This window comes from Squalius cephalus (genome assembly GCF_949319135.1).
Source record: "Squalius cephalus genome assembly, chromosome: 15".
Taxonomy (NCBI): Eukaryota; Metazoa; Chordata; class Actinopteri; order Cypriniformes; family Leuciscidae; genus Squalius; species Squalius cephalus.
The window spans coordinates 7,591,579-7,614,276 of NC_137136.1; the positions used below are offsets into that span (position 1 = coordinate 7,591,579).

Sequence of the window (22,698 nt, forward strand, 5' to 3'; positions counted from 1 at the left end):
AAGCCCCATACACTTAGCTACCAGTGGAGCTAACTGCTAGCCTGGCAAGCCAGACCTACATCAAGATGTTAGGTCTGGAAACTCACCATAGACACGCTCAATCCGAGGGGCGGGATAAACGGCTGTCTTTCAAATTCCCTCTGCACGCAATAGGACAGCGCTACAACCAACCAGAGCGTTTTCCCAACAGCTGAGCTAACGTTAGATGATAGATTCAACTTTTGCCATATCTGACAGGCAAAAAAAAGCATTTCTAAACAAACGTGTCATAAATACTTCACCTTTGGCTTATAGTCAGAAGTTACGCTGTTTGCGTAGATCACGGAGCACGCAGTGACAACCGCGCCCACTACGGTCACATATTATGACAGTCACAGAATCTGGTTTAACACCGGCAAAACTACGAACACATCTTCCTTTTTAAAGAATGACTTAAGTGCCGTTCTTTGCTCTTTTCTCAAAGAAAAACTTAACTCCAAGTCCTCCAGAGTCGCGGCCAAAACCGATTCGAAAGACTGTTCGCCAGCAGCCTTTCTTTGTTTTCAAGCCAGGGAACCGTCACATCTCTGTCGTCATTATGTTAAGCCCGCCCCGCCTACTCTATACGCGTTGTGATTGGCCTGACCCAATTTGGGGTTTTGCAGCTAGAAGGTCTATTGAGAGTGTCTAGACCCACCTGGCTGCAAAATACATTTTGCTGCCGCTAGGGTGCGTCTAGATTTCTAGGCTAGCTAACTGCTAGATTAGACTCAAAACAGCAAAAACGTCCTTCTTGCAAAGGAATGATTCAAGCGCCGTCTTCTGTTCCTCTTTTAGATAAAAAGCCAAGTCTAATTTAGTCATTGTAGTGGCCAAAGCCATTTCAAACAACTGGTGTTCATCCATAGGCATCTTGTAATGTTTACTAATGACTTCGACGTCACAGCGCTGTCGTCTTCTGTTTAGCTCGCCTCTGGCCCGCCTATAGAGCTGGTAAGTCCCGCCCCTTCCGCTAACCCCACTGGACCTCTAGGTTGAAAAATCGTCAATGCAAGTGAATGGGAGAAAATAATTATTTTCTGGTCCCGTTTGAATTTTGCCATGAATGTGAACATATGTTGTCTGTGAATTTTTTATATAATTTTTCGTGTAAAGAATGCTACAATTTAGCTGGTAGAAGTTTGATACGGTTAGACTTTGTGTGAGAGCACTTTGTGGACTACAACTCTTCGCTGCTTTCAGATGGGAATCTGAAGAAAGAACAGCCCATTTGGTTTGAATGTTGACATTTGGGTACAAAACACACAGGCATCTCGATCTGTCTCCAGAGATTATCGCAGCATTAGCACCGTGATTTGACAAGTGGAGGGAAAATGTGTTATGGGGTGACGTCACATAGGCGACATGTAGTCTTTCTCGTTATGTCTTTTCCACAACTGCTAGCCAAAAAATCATACAATATACTGTCAAACTCGTAACATGAAAAATTATATAAAAAATTCACAAATTCAATTCAAATTCACATAATTATTTTCTCCCATTCACTTGCATTGACGATTTTTCAACCTAGAGATCCGGGGTTTTACGGATGGGCGGGACTTACCAGCTCTATATCAGATAACCCGATGTACCACTCGACGCCAGAGTAAACTCGCTGAGCAAATTCAACTTGTGCTCTCGCGAGAACTCTGGATTTCCAGGGTACAAATTAGCGCCAATTCGGGGCAGATTGCTTGAATGGTGAGTTCATTAGCCTATTATTCTTAATGAAAAACACAACAACAAAACAGTGCAATGACAAATTCACTTAAATAGATGCTTTTACATTTCGCTTTGACACCAAATATTCCGCAATCTGACTCCTGCTGCTGATCTTTGCTGCGACTCTTGTTCGGCTCACGATTTACTAAGCAGACATGTTCAGTTTAATAGTGTCTGTTGTCTAACTGAACTAAATGATTTTATATAAATAAAAAAATAAAAATCTAATTGTGGGTAGCCGTGCCGCGGTGGTCAAGTGATGTAACCAGTGTTGCTTCTATCGTAGCAAGCCTAATGTACATTATTGAAAATCTAGGCTAACCCTAACCCTTTTCTGAGAACTGTTCTGCTGATAGGTATTTTAAGGTAACCTCACTGATAATTCAGGACATGTGGCAGTTCTGGCACTATTGTATCACACTGTCTCATGTCTCAAGCTTTCTCACATTGGAATGGCCAACGTATTATGCAATTGTCAGTTGGTTATGGCAGAATTTATTTTTACATTGTGCTCTTTTGAATGAGCTCAGAAAAATTTGCCCTGAAATAGTTTCGTGGTAAGAATAGCTGTGAATGTGATCTGACCATGGTTACATCATCCTTGTCATGCAGCTGCCCAGAGGACGTAGTTGTGTCTATTGTTTATTTTTTTAAGTTCTAATATGCAGGTTGATTAGTAAGGTTGATTTCATTTATTCTTAGATTTTAGTTTATATATGTTTAATGTATTTTATTTATGTATGTATTAGGGCTGGGAATCGATTAAAAAAAATTAACTAATTAATTGCACAATTTGCTGTAATTAATTGCAAACACAGCGGAACATTGAGCAAAGAGCGCAGTAGCGCGCCGACACACACACACACACACACACACACAGAGCGCGGCGCGGAAAAGACGCGCTCATGAAAGCTGCGCGAGAATGAAACCTGATCGCCGAACACGGAGGGGCGGGACGGTATCTTTTAGGCCTTTTCAATAGCAGCCGCAACAGGAAGTCATTAAAACGAGGCAAAAAAAAAGTGCTGCTTTAATTGCGTTATTATTTTTTTAACGCGTTAAGCATCTCAAATTAATCGCGAAGATTAACGCGTTAATTCCCCCAGCCCTAGTATGTATGCATGTATGTATATGTTTATATGCTAATCAACCTGCATATTAGAACTTTAAAATAAACAATATTATATTTATAACAATATAATATTATATAATATATTATATTTATATATTAAATATATATTTAAGTGATGTCACAGAAAAGGAAGAGGTTACTTTGTTTTCTCACAGACCTATGCAGCGTTCTGTCTGGAGACTTGGCAAGTGCAGCAGCAATGGTTGGGAATTGTGGGAATTGGGGGTATTATCTGGGGAATGGAAACAAATATGCAGTAGAGGGACTCATGCATAGTCCTGAGAATACCCTGGGTCGCATCTGGAAAAATGTCACATAATCACCATCTCCAATACACCAGCTCCTTCTACAGCGACCACCAAAATGTTCTCATAGACATGCGGGGATCTCTTGGGAAATTCTGGACCATGTCTAGTGTGCACTCTTGTGTCCCCCAAGCATACTTTAGGATCCTTTCTAGGCTGCGAAGTGGAAAATTTTTCTCATTTCACGATAATCATTGTGCCTGTAAATTGTGGCTTTGTCCTGATAATAGAGAAAATGGAGTTAACTTGGTTTTGGCCCAATTTAAGCTCATTGTCTTTGTATAAAAGTGAGTGGGCAGCATGTAACAGTTCTAGCCACTCGTTTACATGGTCACCAAATGTGACTCAACCTTTTAAACCGATGTGGTTGGAAAATATTGTGCAGTAGATGTATTATAGACTGGAAGTGGACATGTGCAGCATGCATTTAAAGAAGTTTAGTCTAAGCCCGGACTTAGACAAAATGGTACTTAGTTGAAGCGTCCTGTGTCCTAGTCCCTCATGATGGAGCATCGATAAGCAAGGGTGGAGAAACCATTATCATTTTTGGGGACATATCCCCATCACTTTTTAGGAGACAATAATTATTTTTCAAAGACTAATGCCTTAATGTGTTCCCACCACTTTTCAGATCTTCCCTGCTTCCCTGCACAAAAGACAGGTGCCATCTGACAGCAGCTGTTAGTTGATAATATGGTCTTAAAGCACGTCTTATTTTAGAGACGTGTTATTATGGTCACAGGTTACTTTTTTTTTTTTTTGGGGATGAAAAACAAGTTTTCTGATGAAATTGTTAGTGGTGACTGTTGCCAATACATCATATTTTGATATTTAAGTGTTCAATTACTGATGAGCAGACCCATTTTTGATACAATAAGAACATGATCATTAGACTGCAGCATCAAAATCAAATGCATTGAATATATATATAATGTGTATATAAATAAAAATATTTAATGTATTTATTTGGCTACCATTTATGTCGTTAGCTAAATAATGTGGGATGAGTTACAGTACATGACAAAGTTAGGAGTTTTTTCCAATCGCAAAATCTTGGTATGAGCAAATTGTAATTGTGATAGTTGCTTTAGCCACCAATTAGCTTAATATTTCTGTGGACATGCTATGCGTATTTCAGTTTTTAGTTACTATGTTCTTTTTGGCTGAGGTAGCAGTGCTGTCCACATGCTTTGGTTCATGTGACGCAAAATGAACTCTAGTTGTTTATTTTGTGACCTATTTCCTTCAGTTTCGTGCGAAGGAGAGAATTGTCAAAAAAAATGGTCTTGAACCCAATTACGTTATAAACTCTCAACTATTGCACAATTCTCAATTACACAGATGAAGGCAGGAGTAACTGGAATGGCTTCCCCTTGTGTTGCCATGGATTGATTGTTGACTCTGTTGTTACACACATTCATCCACCTTTATCTCTCTCTATTCAGGGCAATGATGAGGAAGCTGTTGTTGATCAGGGAAAAACCAGCTCTACCATCCACACAAACTTTGAAAAAGAGGAGCTTGAAAGTAAGTCACTCCCTCCTTTCACATAACCCCCTCCTTTATTTTCTCCTCAAAATCATATGCTTTGTTTATCCTCAAGCATACCATCTGGTCTTTTGGCACATGGAGGTCTACAGTGAATAATATCTGCGATTCTTTCACATTTGTTACTTTTGGGAGTGTTTTAAAGAACAATGATTAAAACCATCAACACCCCTCAACCTCATTTCACTCTTTGGCTGAGTTCAATGAGGTTTTTGACCTTAAACGTGTCTTAAACCGCCCCCCCTTCCCCCCTGAAGGCTTTCTCATGGGCCAACGGCATGTTTCCAGGTGATCTGATCCTGCTGTCAGCCTTCTGCGTGTGTTCTGGAAGCTTGTACATGTTGGAAAGGAGGCACTAGGTGTTTGATAACTGCACTTTGTCAGATCGTGAGTAAGGCAAGGAATGTCTAGAACTCTCAGGAACTCAGTCTTAAAGTGACTCGTACATAGTGTGAGGGAACATATGACCTACATCTGGCTCTTACAATTATGGCATTCATAGTCTGGGAATTGATTCCCTTACTATGATGCCAGTGAATGAAACAAAGCTGTAAGAAGTGGCGGACCGATATGTACTGATATATATATATATATATATATATATATATATATATATATATATATATATATATATATATATATATATATATATATATATGCGTTAATAATCCAATTCAAGATTGAAAAACACAATTTGTAATACTGATTACATAAACAGACCAATTTAGTGTTGACAAATGTTTTCTTTGTTATCATTAAATTTGATCATTTATGTATTATTATTATTTATATGTTTAGGTATTAAATTAAATGTTAGGTAATATTTATGTATTTCTATATCCATTTACATTACAGTTCAAAAGTTTGAGTTCATAAGATTTTTTCATGTTTTTGAAAGAAGTATCTTATGCTCGCCAAAGCTGCATTTCTTTGACTAAAATACAGTAAAAACAGTCATATTTTGAAATATTAATTTTAAATAAATAGTTTCTATTTTAATACATTTTAAAATATAATTTATTCCTTTTAAAAGTAGAATGTATGGGCTGTGCTGCGCTGGCCTCCCGCTCACTTTAATAGCATTACGATGGATTAGACAATTGCTCAAGATGTAATTAATTAAACTGGGCCTGCTCGGGTCATGCATTTGTGCCCTCCAGCATTAACTGCACTCTCTATTTCTTATGTAAAACGCCATCTTGCACTGAACATTCCTGTTTGTTCTCTTTCACTTTCTTGTTTAAAGCCAATGTAGTTTTTAAGGGAAGTAACAGGAAATCCTTTGCATATTATTCAGTGTAATGATTTTAAAAAGCATATTTCTTGCATTTCTTATGTAGCTGATTCAAGTTCTTTAGCACAATGTTTAATCTGCTCTTTTCCATACAGTGAAAGTAAATGGTAACCTCAGCTGTCAGCAAGATTTTCAAGCCAATATTTTCAATATTTAACAAATATTTTCAATATTTCTATTAAATGATTCTCTACACAAAGCTATTGTGCGGCTGCAGAAAAGTTGGAATATAGTGCATAAATCACATAGACTACTTTCATTGTCCTTTTTGGCGCTTGATAACTGCAGTTCCCATTTACATTCATTGTATGGAAAAGAGCATAAGAATTCTGCCTAACATACTTTTGAACCCAGGTTTGGAGTGACATGAGGATGAGTAAATGAATACAGACTCTTTTTTTTTTTTTAAATATTGCTTTAATTTATAGAGCTCAGACAGGATTCTTTTGTTATCTTTGTTCATGCCGTTCTGCCAGACACATGTAATGATGTAATCGTAACAGACGTAGGTCAATGATTCATGTCATTTTGGTGCCTATTTTAGCTCTTCAGCTTCATGCTCTTTGATATCTTTATCATTTTCTGTGCTTTCCCTGCCGACTGAGTGCCTTGGCTGATTATTGTAATTAGTAAGGACCAGGATGGGTTTTCACAGGCATGCAGCTCTGCACAGGGCTGTTGTTTTGTAGCTGGTGTTTAGGGGAGTGTCGAGATAATGTGGGAGGAAGGTTTAGTATTGGTCGTCCCACCTCCACCCCCCTTTCCATATTGCTTGCCGTTGAATGTGTTGCTTTGTATCCACACTGGTATTTTCTTCTACGTCTAAATAGGGCACTGGTTTGCATGTAATCTGACTAAAACCATCTAATTGCCATTAGAGGCTTAATTTAGATTTAATGATGTGCTTTGGAGACCTTTGACCCAGTGTGTATGGAAGTCATTGACACTGTTTACTTCAAGTTGGGGAGTACATGCTTTAAAGGATTGATGCACATGAGATAAGTGATTTGCAGTGCCTCTATGTGTCTGAAAATTTTGCAAGATGTTTTCATGAGCTGTTGTGGCTGACAAAGTATGTAATCGAGTTTCAGACTCCCATGCATTCTCCGCATAGACAAGCGTGTGAAACTGGTGTAGACACAGCAGGCGTTTGCACAGACCACACATGTGTTCACACACTACCCACCCTGACACTATGAGCGCTCCCTGCACAAAACCGGGCTGAATGAAGTTAGGTTCAAATTGCTTGGTTTTTTTTTTCCTTTTCTTTTTGACATCATTCTTGTGACGCATGCAGCTTCTGCTTCCCAGAAATCTGCCTTCAACACAAAAACTCAAGCATGGGTGGCAGACTTAACTTTTAAGCTTTCCTTAAAGCACGTTAGAGACAGTTAAGATGTTATTTATGTCTTTTTTTAAAAGCACACCGGTTTCTTGCACAGTTTGTTCACAGTGTCATATTGAGTTTAGGAGGGTTGCTCCGCAGAAGTTTGGGATATTTGTATTGGGACATCGGAGCATTTGTCTCATTTTACTGAAGGGGTTTGGTTTTAAAAATACTGGCCTCCATGATGCTAGAGTTTTCTTGGTGGATATACAGGTACCATATTGGTTATCCACCGATATAAGAGAGTTTTTTTTCTCTGTATTGAATGATATGGAATATTTAATTGTGGATGTTTATTCCCCCTATTTTTACATTTAGATTATTTTGGGCATAACTAACCCTAAACCAAACCCTAACCGTAAATCTATAGTAAATACATGTAATTAATTATTATTACTCAGTACTTATTTGAGTAAGTACAATGTAACTACGTCACCTTAAAATAACATGTAATCAAAGTTGATGTTTTGAGAACAATTATAATTTTAAAACACTTTTAAATGTAATATTTAACAAATCTCAAAATGAATATCCAGTTTTCATACTGTATATTAGACTATTGTGATGCTTAAATTTAGGGCTGTCAAACGATTAATCCAAAATAAAAGTTTGTTTTTACATAATATGTGTGTGTACGGTGTATAATTATTTTCTATATATAAATACACACACATGCATGTATATATTTAAGAAATATTTGCATGTATATACTGTGTATATATATTTATATTATATATAATTTATATTATATATAAATATTTTATATATAAATAACACATTTTTCTTAAATATATATGCATGTGTATGTATTTATATATAGAAAATAATTATACTCCATACACACACATATATTATGTAAACACAAACTTTTATTTTGGATGCGATTAATCGCGATTAATCGTTTGACAGCCCTACTTAAATTTGCTTGTAGCATTTCAAATTTTATATTGAAGTTTTATGGTTTTATTTTTAAGTTTTGTTTTTTTTTTAGACAACTTGCTATGTCTTTACACACACCAGTAAGTGCTAATATAAACCTGTGCTTATTATTAGTGGATGGAGTCTATGTGTTTTGGGTAGATCTTGTGCATCATTGTGTGCATTTGTTTGCAGTTTGTCAGGAACATTTTTGTTTTTGCGCATTGAAATGTGGTTCAGGAAGTGCTTACTTCTGAGATAGGCAATTCAGACAATGAATAATTCAGCTTGTGTGTCTGGAACATTGTTTGTACGTTGTATTTGGTGTCTTCCTTTTCTTGTCCTTTTAAGGACTTTAAAAGGGACTCCTCTCACATGCAGTACAGGACAGGTGGATAAAGTCTTTCTCTTTATAGGTCACAGGGCAGTTTATGTGGGTGTACATGTACCTTTAGGAAGACAAAGCAGACGTAGACATCGCCATCGTGGTCATAAGCATCATCGGAAAAGGAAGGACAGAGAGTCTGAGCGAGAGGACGGGAGAGAATCACCAACGTACGGTAAGAATAACAGTCTAGAATGTCTCAGTGCAGCTAATTTAAATGAAGGAATGGTAATAATTTCCTGTTTATTCCTGTCGAAGTATCTTGACTCATTGGCATTGGTCTCTCTCACTCATGGCTGCAGACACTCCCTCACAGAGGGTCCAGTTTATCCTTGGCACTGAGGATGATGATGAGGAGCACATTCCTCATGACCTCTTCACTGAGCTCGACGAGCTGTCCTTCCGTGACGGAAATGCTTACGAGTGGAAAGAGACAGCCAGGTGAGGACACAAAATGAAGCCTGAGAGTGCATGTGTGTATTGAGTGTTCTTGTGTGTACTGGTTTATTGTAAACTACTATAATATATATATTGGCCAAAATGACTAATTAGCTGATAATTATAGTGATTTAACACTGACTCACAAATTAAAAATTAAATAAATATATAAAGTTATTAAATGCATCATGGAATGTTGCAATAAATAAATAAGTGCAATGAAATGTAAGCATAAATAAATAAATAAGGCATGAAATACACTTTTAGACTAATTTATTGATTGAAACATTTAATTATGCATTGCTATTTTGTGATTATTTGATTTGTTTTATATTGTCTGCTTCATTTTATTTTTAATGTGTATTTCATTTCGTAATTCATTAAGTTTTCAATTTTAAGGTGTATTTCAGGTGGTTTCATCATGTTACATAATAAAATTATGTATTTCATGTCTTATTTATTTGTTCCTACATTTTATTGTACTTTCTATTTGTTTATTGCAACATATAATTTCATTATATATTTATTTAATTTAGTCACTACGTAATAAAGGGCCATTTTGAAATTATTTGCATTGGCTGATTAACAGAACAAAAGTGTACCAGTTCCAAAATGTTGTCAATGGATAATGAGCTTTTTGTTTTTGTTTTTTAAATAAGCAAATTGGGTATGAATATGATATAAAACACATGTAACTTTTGTAAAACACATGTAACATTTTTAATGCCCTATTATATTAACCAGTGGCCACTCTGTTCTCTAGACATGGACTTCAGCTTTGGTCTTAAAAATATAATGGTATCATTAGCCCCAAAATTTGTATTTGGACACGTATTAAAATGTCTGAGAGTCATTGTATTTAATAACAAACTATCAAACCAAGTGGCATATATTCTGCTAACAACATAAAGCTAGACCTTTTATCAGAACACTTTTCGTTTCCATTTTCACAAAGACTTTAGAAGGACTTAAAAATATAGTTTTGTATGTAATTTCCTCTCAAGTTCACCACAGATGTAGTTCATCACATAAACTATGAACAACCTGAACATTTGTCCACCAGAATGTGTTAAAATACTTGTCTTAATACATGGTCAACATCAAATCCTAATTGTTGCAGGTGGTTGAAGTTTGAGGAGGATGTAGAGGATGGAGGAGATCGCTGGAGTAAGCCTTATGTCGCCACACTTTCCCTGCACAGCCTGTTTGAGTTACGGAGCTGCATTCTCAATGGCACTGTCATGCTGGACATGAGAGCAAACACCATTGAGGAGATAGCAGGTAACATTTGGCTGTTAGATAAACCCTTATATCTCAGCATGAACACAATGAACGTCTACAAAAATGAAGGTCTCTCTGCTCCCAGACATGGTATTGGACAACATGGTGGCGTCCGAGCAGCTGGATGAGAGTTTGAGGGAGAATGTGCGTGAAGCCATGATGAAGAGGCATCACCACCAGAATGAGAAGAAGCTCAGCAATCGCATCCCGCTCGTACGCTCCTTCGCCGACATAGGCAAGAAACATTCAGACCCGCATTTGCTTGAGAGGAATGGTGAGACCTTTTGCTGTGCTTGACTTTCTTTCTAATATTAATTAGATTCTCTTAAGTCCACTGCTTATTGATCTTTTGTTCCCACTCAAAAACAAGAAATTAAGGAAAGTAGGTGTGCATAGGGTCCTTGTGCCTGTGGCCAGCTGTTGTTAAAGACGTCCGGCAGGGAGTGTATGTGACTAGATGTTCCGTTTCTTCGGTGCTAAAAGCATTGGATTTGAATGTGAAGTGCATGGTGCATTTCATTGACTGATTTCAGGCCAGTACTGTGTGCTGTGTTGGTTGCATTTCCTGTCTTTACTCACACTAAAAACTTTATCGATGAAGAGCTCAAGTCATGGTGTTGTCATGGTCAAGGCCTGTTCCACAAGAAATGCTTGAACCAGCTATGTGACAGAACAGTGGTGCTATACAGAAAATAATTATGGGTAATGTACTACGGTACATTATATATTTAATTATATTTTATAAATATTAATTTATTTATATCGTCTTGTCTAATTTTCTTGAATGGTGACATCATACGGTATAATTAAAAAGTTTGGGGTCGGTAGGATTTTTTTAAATATATTTTAAAAATAAGAATTCTCATGCTCCACCATGGCTGCATTTCTTTCAATAAACAATATAGTAAAAACAGTAATATTACGAAATATTCTTAATTTTTTATTATGAAAAATGCTTTTACTTTTTAACAATTTAAATTAAAATATTAATTTCTTAATATAATTTTTTTAAATGTTACTGACCCCAAACTTTTTAACAGTAGCTTACATACAAATGGTGATTTAATATACATTGAGCAGAACTCAAACACCAAAATCTATTTTTAAACTGCTTGGATCATTTGGATTCAGTCATTCAGACAGACCTACTGAACTGAAAGTGCTGCATGTTTGTTTCACTGCACATTTGCAACTAGCTTCAAACCCAGCGCACAATTTTTTTATTTAAAGAAAATAATATTTTGCTCCTTTTTTTGCTTCATAACTTGTATAGCAAAATATTATATTGATTAAATATATAGTATTGGTATTAGTTGAGAGTGTTGCATTATGAAAATTGGCTCTGTTCTAAAATGCTACTTGAGTGCTGCTTCTGTGAAACAGGCCTAGCTCTGATTCTCAGAGTTGAATGTGGGTTCTGTGATAGCAAACTACAAGCTAGCCTGATTTATTAAAATGTTGACGATCAGCGTGTGATGGTCATGTTTCTGGGTGTTGAATCGTGACTGATTTGCACTTTCCATTCTTGCCGCCATCTCACGTCCTCACTTCACTCTAACCTTCCCAACTCCCTCATCTCAACATTTTTGCTTTTATTTTATTCATCAATGTTATTTTAATCCATCCACAGTCTGTTTACTTTGTTTTCCTCTCTTCATACTTTTCCTCATCCTTTTTGACCTCCTGCACTGGTCCCATCAGGGGAGGGTCTCTCTGCCTCCCGTCTGTCCCTCCTTAGACGTACCTACTCCACCTCCACTCCCCCCAGCTCGCGCCGTCCCTCCAGAGACTCCCGCGGTTCCCGTTCCTCCATCATTTTCAACCTGCTTCTTCCCAGCGCCAACTCCACCCCTTCTGCCACCCCTCAAAACACCCCCCCTACCGCCCACCGCGCTTCATCATCTCTCCGCTCCCCAGGACCCTCTCAGCAGGGGCCTGAGCTGCTGGTGGCGCGGGGAGAGAGAGAGGACATTCCAGAGGTCGTGGTGTTCCCGCCCGAGGAGGAGGAGGAACCGCAGTCACTGTCTCTCAACACTCAGGATGAGAAGGTGGTTCATGACCCCAACAGGCTGGCACAGCAATTGTCCCTACCGCAGTCAGGCAAATATCCAGCCCATCAGCATGATGTGTCTCCTGCATGATACACTTGCTCAGCCTCACACTCTTTTTAGATTTGTCATGAGTGTTTGAGTCCAGAAAACTAATTACATTAGATAAGAAATGAATGTGCTACACTGTGTCCTAAGTAGCAATGTGCAGTTTGAGTATTCAGTTTTCGATTATGGCACGTACACTACTGTTAAAAACTTTTTATTTATTTTATTTTATTCAGTAAGATTTTATTCTTTTTTTAAAATAAATGAATACTTGTATTCAGCATGGCTGCATTATATTGATACATTTTTTTTTTTAAATCTTTCTATTCATTAAAGAATCCTGAAAAAAGTATCATGCTTGATGATGATGATAATAATAATAAGAAATGTTTCTTGAGCAGCAAATCGGCATATTAGAATGATTTCTGAAGGATAATGTGACACAGTAATAATGATTCAGCTTTGCCATCACTTAAATTATATTTTAAACCATAATAAAATAGAAAACAGTTATTTTAAATTGTAATATTTCACAATATTACTGTTGATTCTTCTCTTTTGATCAAATAAATGCAGACTTTGTGAGCTTAAGAGACTTGTTTCAAAACACAAATCTTACTGACCCCAAACCTTTGAAAAGTTAAAATATATATATAAAAAAATTAATGTATAATATAAAATGAATAATGTAAATGTAAACCTGAAATCTCTCACCAACATCTCGCTAAACTCAAACTTCAGCAGGAAAGTGTATGTGTGTGTGTGTTTATACATTAATAAAGCTTGCATTTTAACCATAAAATATAAAATATATTATTATATAAATATATTATATTAACATATAATATATTTAAAATCTATATATTTTTCATTAATTATAAACCAAAATCTGCAGTCATACATTAAAATCAATTGTATTAGTCAGTAAAAACGATCTGATTATGTAATACACGCTACTTTCAACACATTACCTCCAACACTCTCGCATTCTCTCCTGTCTCTTTCTGACCTGTCTCAGTCCCACTTTTCCCTCTCTCACCCTAAGTATTTGAATGTCTTCTTGTGTCACACCGTGTCCCCACAGGTTTTTCTTGAGTTTCACCATGTCCAGTCAATCAGATATTTTAAAAAGAGCTTGACTACCCATATGAGACATTTAAACTTGGCACCCCGTTTTATCTTTCCCTGAGAATGCAGACGTGTATACAGAACATCCAGTAGCAGCATCTGCGATGCTCATGTGTTCTCTTTGATGTTTTATATCGTTTTTTTTTTTTTTTAGACTAGACTTTTAAGCATTCTTCAATGTCATGAATTACAGTGGCCTCAAAAAGTGTTTATATTTGCACCTCTGACATTTATTTTTTATTATTAATACTACTGTCTGGGTTTGTTAAAAGTCTTCCACAATCGATGAGGGCACAGGGTTCTGTTCTAGCTATTGGAGCATATGCACACAAGAAACCAGATCAATAAAACGAATCACCACAAATTAAGAAAACTATAAAGGGTGGTAGTACCTCACAGTTGCTAATAAATGATGTCATGCTGAGGAGCAGAAAGCTTCCCGTGACACTTTAGGTCATTGGCCTCTTGGAATACACTTCAAGTGTAAACTGAGCCTGTTGAAATGGGAGTGGGTGATGTCATGGAGTTGCTCCATGTTGTACATCGCTGCGTTCATGTTGGCAGAATGTGCAGCTCGCGTGCTCGCAAACCTCCGTTCTGAGTGCCTGACCAGGCCCTAGCAAGGAGGCAGTGACATTAAACAATTGCAACGGCTGATTTCCATTCCATGTGTTTACAGGGAAGACCATAGAAGGAGGGTCATTTTGCTTCCTTTATTTTTAAGTTAGCATGACGTCAAGCGGCAGGCTCAGATAGCAGGAGAGCTTGTTTCCATGAAATGTCACCCCAGGCCTACACAGTTTTACTGTGCCTCTTTATGGATATTGGGAGATGTTTTCGATCGCTGTGTGAAGCTAAAATCCTCACAGAAGCCAGGAACAGTTCATGGTGACCTCATTTAGTGGTTTAGCCTTAATGCTCTCCTCAAATGAACTCATCCTGTCATTCCATAAAAAAGGTTTGATTTCTGTCCAACAAAATCTGTGGGTTGGAAAATCTGAAAGATCACTTTCTAAATGTTTAAAATTCAACCTTACAGCATAGCATCCACGAGCGTACACACTGCTGTGTGATGTTATCCAGAAAGCATGTGACTTGCTCTGCATGTCCACACACTAGACCACACAATAAGTGTGCGGTTAACCTTTCCTGCATATTAAAGCTCAACACACATATAACACTGTCCTCCACCACTTTCCTTTTTTTTCATCCCAACAGGTCTCCTTGCATCCCCCCAGTCGGCCCCGGGGAACCTGGAGAACAGTAAGCCCAGTGAAAGCCGTATGAATGGCGCTGGTGGCAGCCGGGAAAACAGCACTGTGGACTTTAGCAAGGTGAGCTTCCTATTCCTGCAACACATCCTGTTGTAAATGTTGTGGATAGGCATCACTTAAAGGAATAGTTCAACAATGACACTGTGACATTTTCTCTCTTGGCTTTGGAACATAATAGAAGATCTTGGACAGGAACGTTCATGCTATTTTCCATGCTACTAAAGTGCACAGTGACCCGGGGCTGCCAAGCTCCCCATAAACCCAACCTAAAAACACAGTATTTATATTACACAATATCAAAAAATAATTTTCAAATGATCATGAGACCTACATTATTTCTAGTTCATCTACCTATTGTCATTTAACTCTTATAAAAGAAACTGTGGCATGTATAATTTCTTAATCCCAGTGATTCATTGTAAGTCCGTTTGTGAAATAATTGTTGGATAAGAAGGATTGTTTTACCTGTTTTAATATTTAAAAGCACTGTGAATAATGCTTTGTGTAATTTGAAGCATTTTTGGACTTCTAACTCTTTCCCCACCATTGACGGAATTTTCTGACTTTCCGTTTTTTACTGTTATATGGTAGGGCGCGCTATTATACATATTGTGTATATGTACACGTATACGTTGATTTATCCTGATCAAAACACAAGCGAAAAAGAAACTGAAACAAGCAATATTATGTAATCTTATGCATATGTAAAATAACGTGATCACCAACATTTAACAGCATATAAATCAAAACTGCCTAATGTTACTGAATGAAATGTCGACCCAGGACGAGGTATCGGACTGTACAAGCATTAGGGGTGTTGTTGGACTAGATCTACTCCATCAACGTTTTGATCATCGTTCTGAATCCGATCTGGATGTAGTATTTGACAGTTGTACTCTAAAATTGTTATTATTTTTTATTAAATACTCTATTTTTTTATTTTAAAATACAATCGTTTTATTACAGTAGTAATATATTTATTTTGTTTATTTTTTATTTAATAATAATAAAAATTTAATCACAATATATTTTGCAGCCCTACAAACAAGCACAGCAAACCTGGAGCTTTTAAAAACACATTTTAAATCACTTTTTTTATCAGATAATTTTTTTCAGCCCTAGGTTTTGTTTTTTGTTATCAGTCTCAGTATCAAATATAGGCCATTATCTTGTTATCTGCTTTAAAATATAAATAATTATCAGTTGTCCATATCAGCCAAAATTTCTTATCTTAACCGTTTCGGAGGGATTGTTTTCACCACCAACACTTTTGTTCAAATGTCACAATATAATTCAGGCTTTTCACGGAGGTTGTAAGTGAAGGATGGAGGTACAATTTGTTTGGACAATGGTGCAAAAAGATTTTTGAAGTGGACCCCAGGGCAAAATTTTGATAGCATTTTTTAAATGCATCAAATTACCTGTTTAATTAATGGAACGGGATAGTTCTGAACATAAGTCTCATGGCTAGATGGCAGGTATATTCAGAACACTGAACACTCTCCATGTCTGTCTGGTTGGTATCAGGACAGCCAATCCTCTTTTCACTGTAGTTGCAGCTCTCTGGGAAGGGGCAGCAAAAGGCCTACAGTAAGTCTCTCATCATTATAACTGTCTTCCAGTGTGTCGTCATCGAGTGCTTCATGAGGTTGTGTTTGTGGCTCTGATCTTCTGTGATGTGTTCTTGAGTGGTTAACCATGTTTTGATTACTGTATTGTGTGTCGTGATAAGTGATGTTTGAAGTGTCTTGCGAAAAGGAACAATGTTTCTGTTTTAATGTTGCAGTACTTCACAATGGAAAATGCAAAAACTTCAAAATCTCTGTCCTTAATATGGTCATTTTATTAGCAATATACTTGTGGGATGTTAACACAGTTTAGTTTTGGGGTGAGTCCAAAATAGTGGTCAACTGATGTGTGTGTGTTTTTATTTAATTCTTTATATGATATTATTGTAAAGTGTTACCATAATATTATATGTTTTAATTTGTTAACATTAGTTAATGCATTAGGTATAAGGCAGTGAAAAACTATTTTTAATGTTAATTTCAACTGTTCCTTTTTCATTAATACATCTAGATTAATGCATGCTGTAAAACCTAGAATAATAAGTGCTGTAAAAGTATTTATTTTATGATGCCGAATGCATTTGCTAATGTTAAGAATTTAAAGCTTATTTTAAAGTGTCTTTAGTATTATATGTTGCATATGAGTTGATACTTATTTTACTACATATTTATTTACTTGTTTATACCCTCTAAATGTTTTTTTTTTAAATGTTCATTATCTTTGAGACTATTGATGCTGTATTGTATTGCATCTGTTGTTGCCAGTAGGGTGACAAAGAGAGGCTCTGCTTGAAGTTGCTGTTGAAACATAGTGAAGTATTGGTTTAAACAAATTCTCACGGTCATAGTTTCATTATGACAGCTTTGTTTCAAAATAACACAGAAACCCTAGACTGAAATGCGATTGAAACCTGTTTTTTAACGAATGTTCACCTGTCTTGGAAGAAGTTAGACAATGTTTTTTGGGTGTTAAAAGTACCTGGGTTTTTCAATAGCTTATTTTCATTCTGCAATTGATCCTCAACTTCAGATGATGTCCTATTTTGTTAGGAGTTAGGTGACATCTTCCCATGTATACTGATCCTGGTTAGAAAAACGTGACTCGCTAAGAGAAAAAACATTTCTCCAGACTGAACTGGTCTACATTCTGCTGTCCTGTGGATTGTGAAATATCACTTTTCTCTCACATGTCAGTGGTTTGGTATATTAGCTGGTTGTGTAATTGTTGCTTTTGTTCATTGTCAATGGTTTATCTTAGAATTGTTTCTCAAGATTTATTTTTGTGCGTTTCATAGTGTATGTGATGTGCCATTGATAACCATGTTAAACTGGCTTAGCCAGAGTTTGGCAGAAATTTAGTTCCTGAAGTCTTGAAACCTTTTAATTACTGCATGATTATCGGAAATAAAGAACCGCATCACTAGACTGAACTAGTTTGATTTCCTGGTCTGGTTTTTGTAATACTGTGGAATGTGGTTTAAAGCCCAAAGTATACTTCAGTTTGTACACGTATGCAAGGGTCCGCGTACATTGCGCGTGATGCAAATTATGTCACCAGAATTGTACATGTGTACTGTACGTGCAGATCGCACATGTGCATTGAATTTGTTTTGCACTAATCAGTTGTTCCATAAGTTGGCAACACTGACCCGGGCCATTTTTCACAGTAGAAAACTAAACGAAAGAGACGGAAAAACAAAACAATACTAGAGACTGCAACAACAATAGACGGCCAGATTGACAAGCGATTGTGTGAGGGTGTGATGAGATAGCCGCAACTTTAGTTTAAAAGAATACAAAGACATTTGTATTGGTTATAACTTCTGGAGAAAAATAGCGGAGACACTGGAAAAATATGAAACATTCTTGAGTGCATGTGTCAACGGCCTGCATAGTCATTCATTCAAAATGTAAAAATAAACAATCTACTTGACTTGCTGTGACGTATTGATCTTTTACTTGTCACACGTCTTCACGTGATACGAATTCGCATCAATTTGCAAACAAGTTTTCTAAACTTGAACTTTGAAATTCTGCGAAATGCAAAATTTTCCATTGAATATGGTCTTATTGTTGGGAGATACGACGGTTTGTGGCTCTACCATTAGAGAAAGTGTAACGGCTAACTTGGATCATGTGTGCCTTCATAACCAATCACATTACATCCTTGACGTCTTTGAATTTTGTTCAGAGTTGTGCGACAGTCGATCACTGTTTGTGAATACCATAGAAATAAATGAGAAGTGCCGTGTACTAAATCATACCTGTTGCTCAATTGTCTGCTCTTATAAAACAGCATTTTTTGTTATTGTAAACTCTAAAAAAATACCAATCCAAAATTAACGTTTAAGACCAAACATGTTGAAGATTAGCAAATGGGCTGTCGATTCATTAAATGATAAACTGTTTTCCCACAAAAGCAGTTTATTCAGCGCTGTAAAGCCTCTCCTCCATTGACATCCATTAAAAAAATTCACATCACGTGAGGACGTGTGACCAGTAGTATATCAATACGTCACGGCATGACCAATTTGCTGAATTAAAAGAAGATTTTTTGCAGTAAAGCTGTAGATTGTTTATTTTTACATTTTGAATGTATTATTATTTGTCATATTTTGAATTCATGTTTATAAAAAAGATGCTGCAGAGCACGATGTCATACCATGACAGTTGCAGTGTCCAAGGAATTTTGCATGCTCAAAGTCTAGTGTGAACGCGGCTTTAACAGGCGTTACACTTTTTTTGCTAACCTTGCAGGCTTGCCTTCAAGTGGCTTTGTTTTCGCATGAGCATGCGTTTCCGGTCTGACGCATTCGCATGCGTATGAATGGAAGTCAATTGAACAAATTGTGTAGTGTGACGGCATCCCTGTATACTTTGGGCTTTATGCTGCCTTCACATGCTATCATAAAATTTCCTACTTCCCTCTTCTGAAGTTGTGATTATGAGCTTGTCGAGGTTCAAGTGCTTTGTTGTTGGAAAGAACAGGAATCATAGAGGAGACCAGGTTTATTTTTGCCTGTTTAATGGGAAAATCGTATTACAGCCAAATTATATATTTAGCATCTCATTCATTGACAACCATATACATATTCTAATAGGCTGTTTTCACTGTATATAAAACATACAATGAGCTTCAAATGATTATTCATATATGTAAATATGCACTAGTTTAACGACGATGTAGAATACCAGTCACAGCAGAAATCATTCTCCCCTCCGCCATGTTTAAAGTTTATGGCACGTCCAACTCGGGGAATTGGGCATCAAAATTATCCCCAAGCTTCTCAGTAGTAAATACGATTTGGGAGGTCGTTCATCTGCAATTATTAACTAGGAAACTCGTTATTACGATAATCCCGATAGCATTTGAAGACAGCATTACTCCAACTGCACACTCCCAGCAAACCAATACCCCATTCTTGAGGTTCATGAAGAAACACACAAACGTCTAATGTCAGCACTATGTACCTGATCTTTACATTTTTGTGCTCTTAAGGTGGACATGAATTTCATGAAGAAAATTCCTCCAGGCGCTGAGGCTTCGAATGTTTTGGTGGGGGAAGTTGATTTCCTTGAGCGTCCAATCATTGCCTTCATCCGTCTCTCACCTGCTGTTCTTCTCACTGGACTTACCGAAGTTCCTGTTCCAACAAGGTAGCGCTCAAGCACCCATGAAAACATAACTTGCATTTACATAAATGCACACAAATAACACCCCAGGGAGACTTCACTAGGTTTCTTCTTATGGTATGTATGTGAAGCCTTTTATGCAATCTTTTCTTGCAGTTTTATTTATTTCCTCAACTTATTTACAGGTTTCTCTTCTTGCTGTTGGGACCTTTCGGTAAAGGGGGCCAATACCATGAGATTGGCAGGTCTATAGCTACTTTAATGACAGATGAGGTGAGGCTTCTCCCTTGAACAATGCTGTATTTCTTAGTCTGCGTTCCTGTAGCTCAAACAGTAGAGCATGTCCCTAGCAACGTCAAGGTAGTGGGTTCAATACCCAGAGAATTCATGACCTGAAAAAAATGTATACCTTGATTACAATGCAAGTCACCTTGATTAAAAGCATCTGTAAAATGCATAAATGTAAATATAATTTTATTTGAATGAATACAATGCTGTGAGACATAAAGTACACCCCATTCAATAATAAGTTGTATTGTCTTAAGTTTATAGGGCGTGTCTAATTTTTTACAAACTTTGCATCTTTCAAATTACGATTATATTGTAATTACCGTAATGATTCTGAACTAAAAAGCCTTCATGTGCTGCCCAAAAGCCTATATGGTTCCGACCTTAGCTGAAAATTCAGCTTTGCCATCACAACAATACATTACACTTTAAAATAAGTGTGAAAAGTGAAATTTCACAATATTACTGTTTTTACTATATTTTTGATCAAATTACTGAAGCCTTGGTGAGCTAAAGAGACTTTCAAAAAACATTAAACCCCAAACGTTTGATCTGTAGATCTGTATGAGATGATTTTGAAGGATGCTCAAACTGTCTTTACTCATAATCACAAATTTAAGATTGCAGCAGTTCCATTTACGTCTGCATAATTGCATGCTCTTGCCTTCTCTAACACCATGACAGATCTTTCATGATGTAGCGTACAAAGCCAAAGACAGGAATGACCTTCTGTCTGGCATAGATGAGTTCTTGGACCAGGTGACAGTGCTGCCTCCAGGAGAATGGGACCCCACGATACGAATCGAGCCGCCTAAGAGCGTCCCGTCTCAGGTAATCATCGCCTGAGAGTCGAGATATGGAGTTTGGGCTGTTGTAGATTAGTGGTTATGGCTCAGAAGTGGTATCCAGAAGGTTGTTGGTTTAATCACTGCAAGAAGCCAGCCAGGAGCCACAGGGTTAACAGGGCGATGTTGTTGCTCTTTTTTTAGCCTCTTACATTTTGTTGTTTCAATTTCATGGCTGCAGGAGAAGAGAAAGATGCCCTCCATGCCTAATGGCTCTGCTCCACTATCAGAGATTATCAATGAAGAGGAACACCACACTGGACCTGAACTCAAGAGGACAGGACGGTCAGAGATAGTACAACCTCCATCACTTATAAACTGCACACTCTTTTACACACATCACCCATATTATAAGTTGGTCACTTTTAGTATGTTTTTGGATTCATATGAGGCTTAACCTATATATCAAAAAGGAGAGATTCTGTTATGTATGATTCCCTAAATATGGCTGATGGGTTTATATAAATGACGTACTTAGATGTGTTGTGCTTTTACATTAAGCCATTAAGGTATCTGGACTTTAAGGACATGCGAATGAATGCGTGTCAAAGCTGAACCCTGCTGATCACAGTGTTAGAGAGAGAGAGGGTAATGTTGGATTTACTTAAGTCTCTTTTGATGAAGGAGGACCTTATTATAAACGCATTAAGTGGAGGGGGGTAAAAATGTTTTTATGGTGCAAATTATCTAAGCCTTTCATGTCGGAGGTATTGAATAAAGGCAGTAGATTTAACAGTGGCGCCCCTCTGATGTGCAGCTTAAGTGGCCGGCCAGAGACGGTTGTGTAAGAGTGCCGTTCATTAAGACGTGTTTTAAGAGCCCCAAAGCGCTCTGAAAATACAGCACACCCAAACAGCCATTAGAACAAAATGAGAAATAATATAATTTTCAAATGCATTTCCTAATTTTATTTCCTTTAATGTAGTGACTTTACATAGTTAACTCCACTGTAATTACCAACAGTGATGCTTATTTTCTATTTTATTATAATGAAGTGTGTATGTTTGCTTTTAAATAACAACACTATTATTATTGTTGTTTGTTGACATCTTCAAATTATTATTTATTTTACTCACTGCTTTTGTAAATATGACCTGGTTGAATTTTTTTGTCATTCAATTTTCACAGGATATTCGGGGGTCTGGTGCTAGATGTGAGGCGGAAAGCTCCGTTTTACTGGAGAGATGTGAAGGACGCTATCAGCCTGCAGTGTTTAGCTTCCATCCTTTTCCTCTATTGTGCCTGCATGTCCCCCGTCATCACCTTCGGAGGCCTTCTGGGGGAAGCCACCAAAAACAACATAGTGAGTCAGACTTGTAGACTTGGCTCTGCCTGGAAAGATCAATGGAGGATTAAAGCTCTGAGAGTAGCCATTTCCTGTGCCTTAAATATTTAATTTCTACTTCCACAGAATGCTGTTTTCTTTGCTTGAAACTCT

The 22,698-nt window shown here is 37.2% G+C and overlaps 1 protein-coding gene across 16 annotated transcripts in view; it reads left to right on the forward strand.

The window, feature by feature from the left end:
* slc4a7 (solute carrier family 4 member 7) overlaps positions 1 to 22,698 on the forward strand; it is a 49,319-nt gene that overhangs the window by 13,110 nt on the left and 13,511 nt on the right. For 5 of the 16 annotated variants that reach the window (XM_079894423.1, XM_079894425.1, XM_079894426.1 and 2 more), the window contains exons 2-12: positions 4,623 to 4,704; positions 8,741 to 8,884; positions 9,012 to 9,150; positions 10,268 to 10,428; positions 10,514 to 10,702; positions 14,871 to 14,986; positions 19,994 to 20,151; positions 20,313 to 20,400; positions 21,100 to 21,246; positions 21,442 to 21,545; positions 22,389 to 22,563. In XM_079894423.1, coding sequence (XP_079750549.1) covers positions 4,623 to 4,704; positions 8,741 to 8,884; positions 9,012 to 9,150; positions 10,268 to 10,428; positions 10,514 to 10,702; positions 14,871 to 14,986; positions 19,994 to 20,151; positions 20,313 to 20,400; positions 21,100 to 21,246; positions 21,442 to 21,545; positions 22,389 to 22,563 — 1,503 coding nt within the window. Of the gene's footprint in view, positions 1 to 4,622; positions 4,705 to 8,740; positions 8,885 to 9,011; positions 9,151 to 10,267; positions 10,429 to 10,513; positions 10,703 to 12,129; positions 12,529 to 14,870; positions 14,987 to 16,453; positions 16,517 to 19,993; positions 20,152 to 20,312; positions 20,401 to 21,099; positions 21,247 to 21,441; positions 21,546 to 22,388; positions 22,564 to 22,698 lie in introns of all 16 variants that reach the window. The other 11 variants (XR_013823691.1, XM_079894430.1, XM_079894420.1 and 8 more) reach the window with 4 other exon arrangements.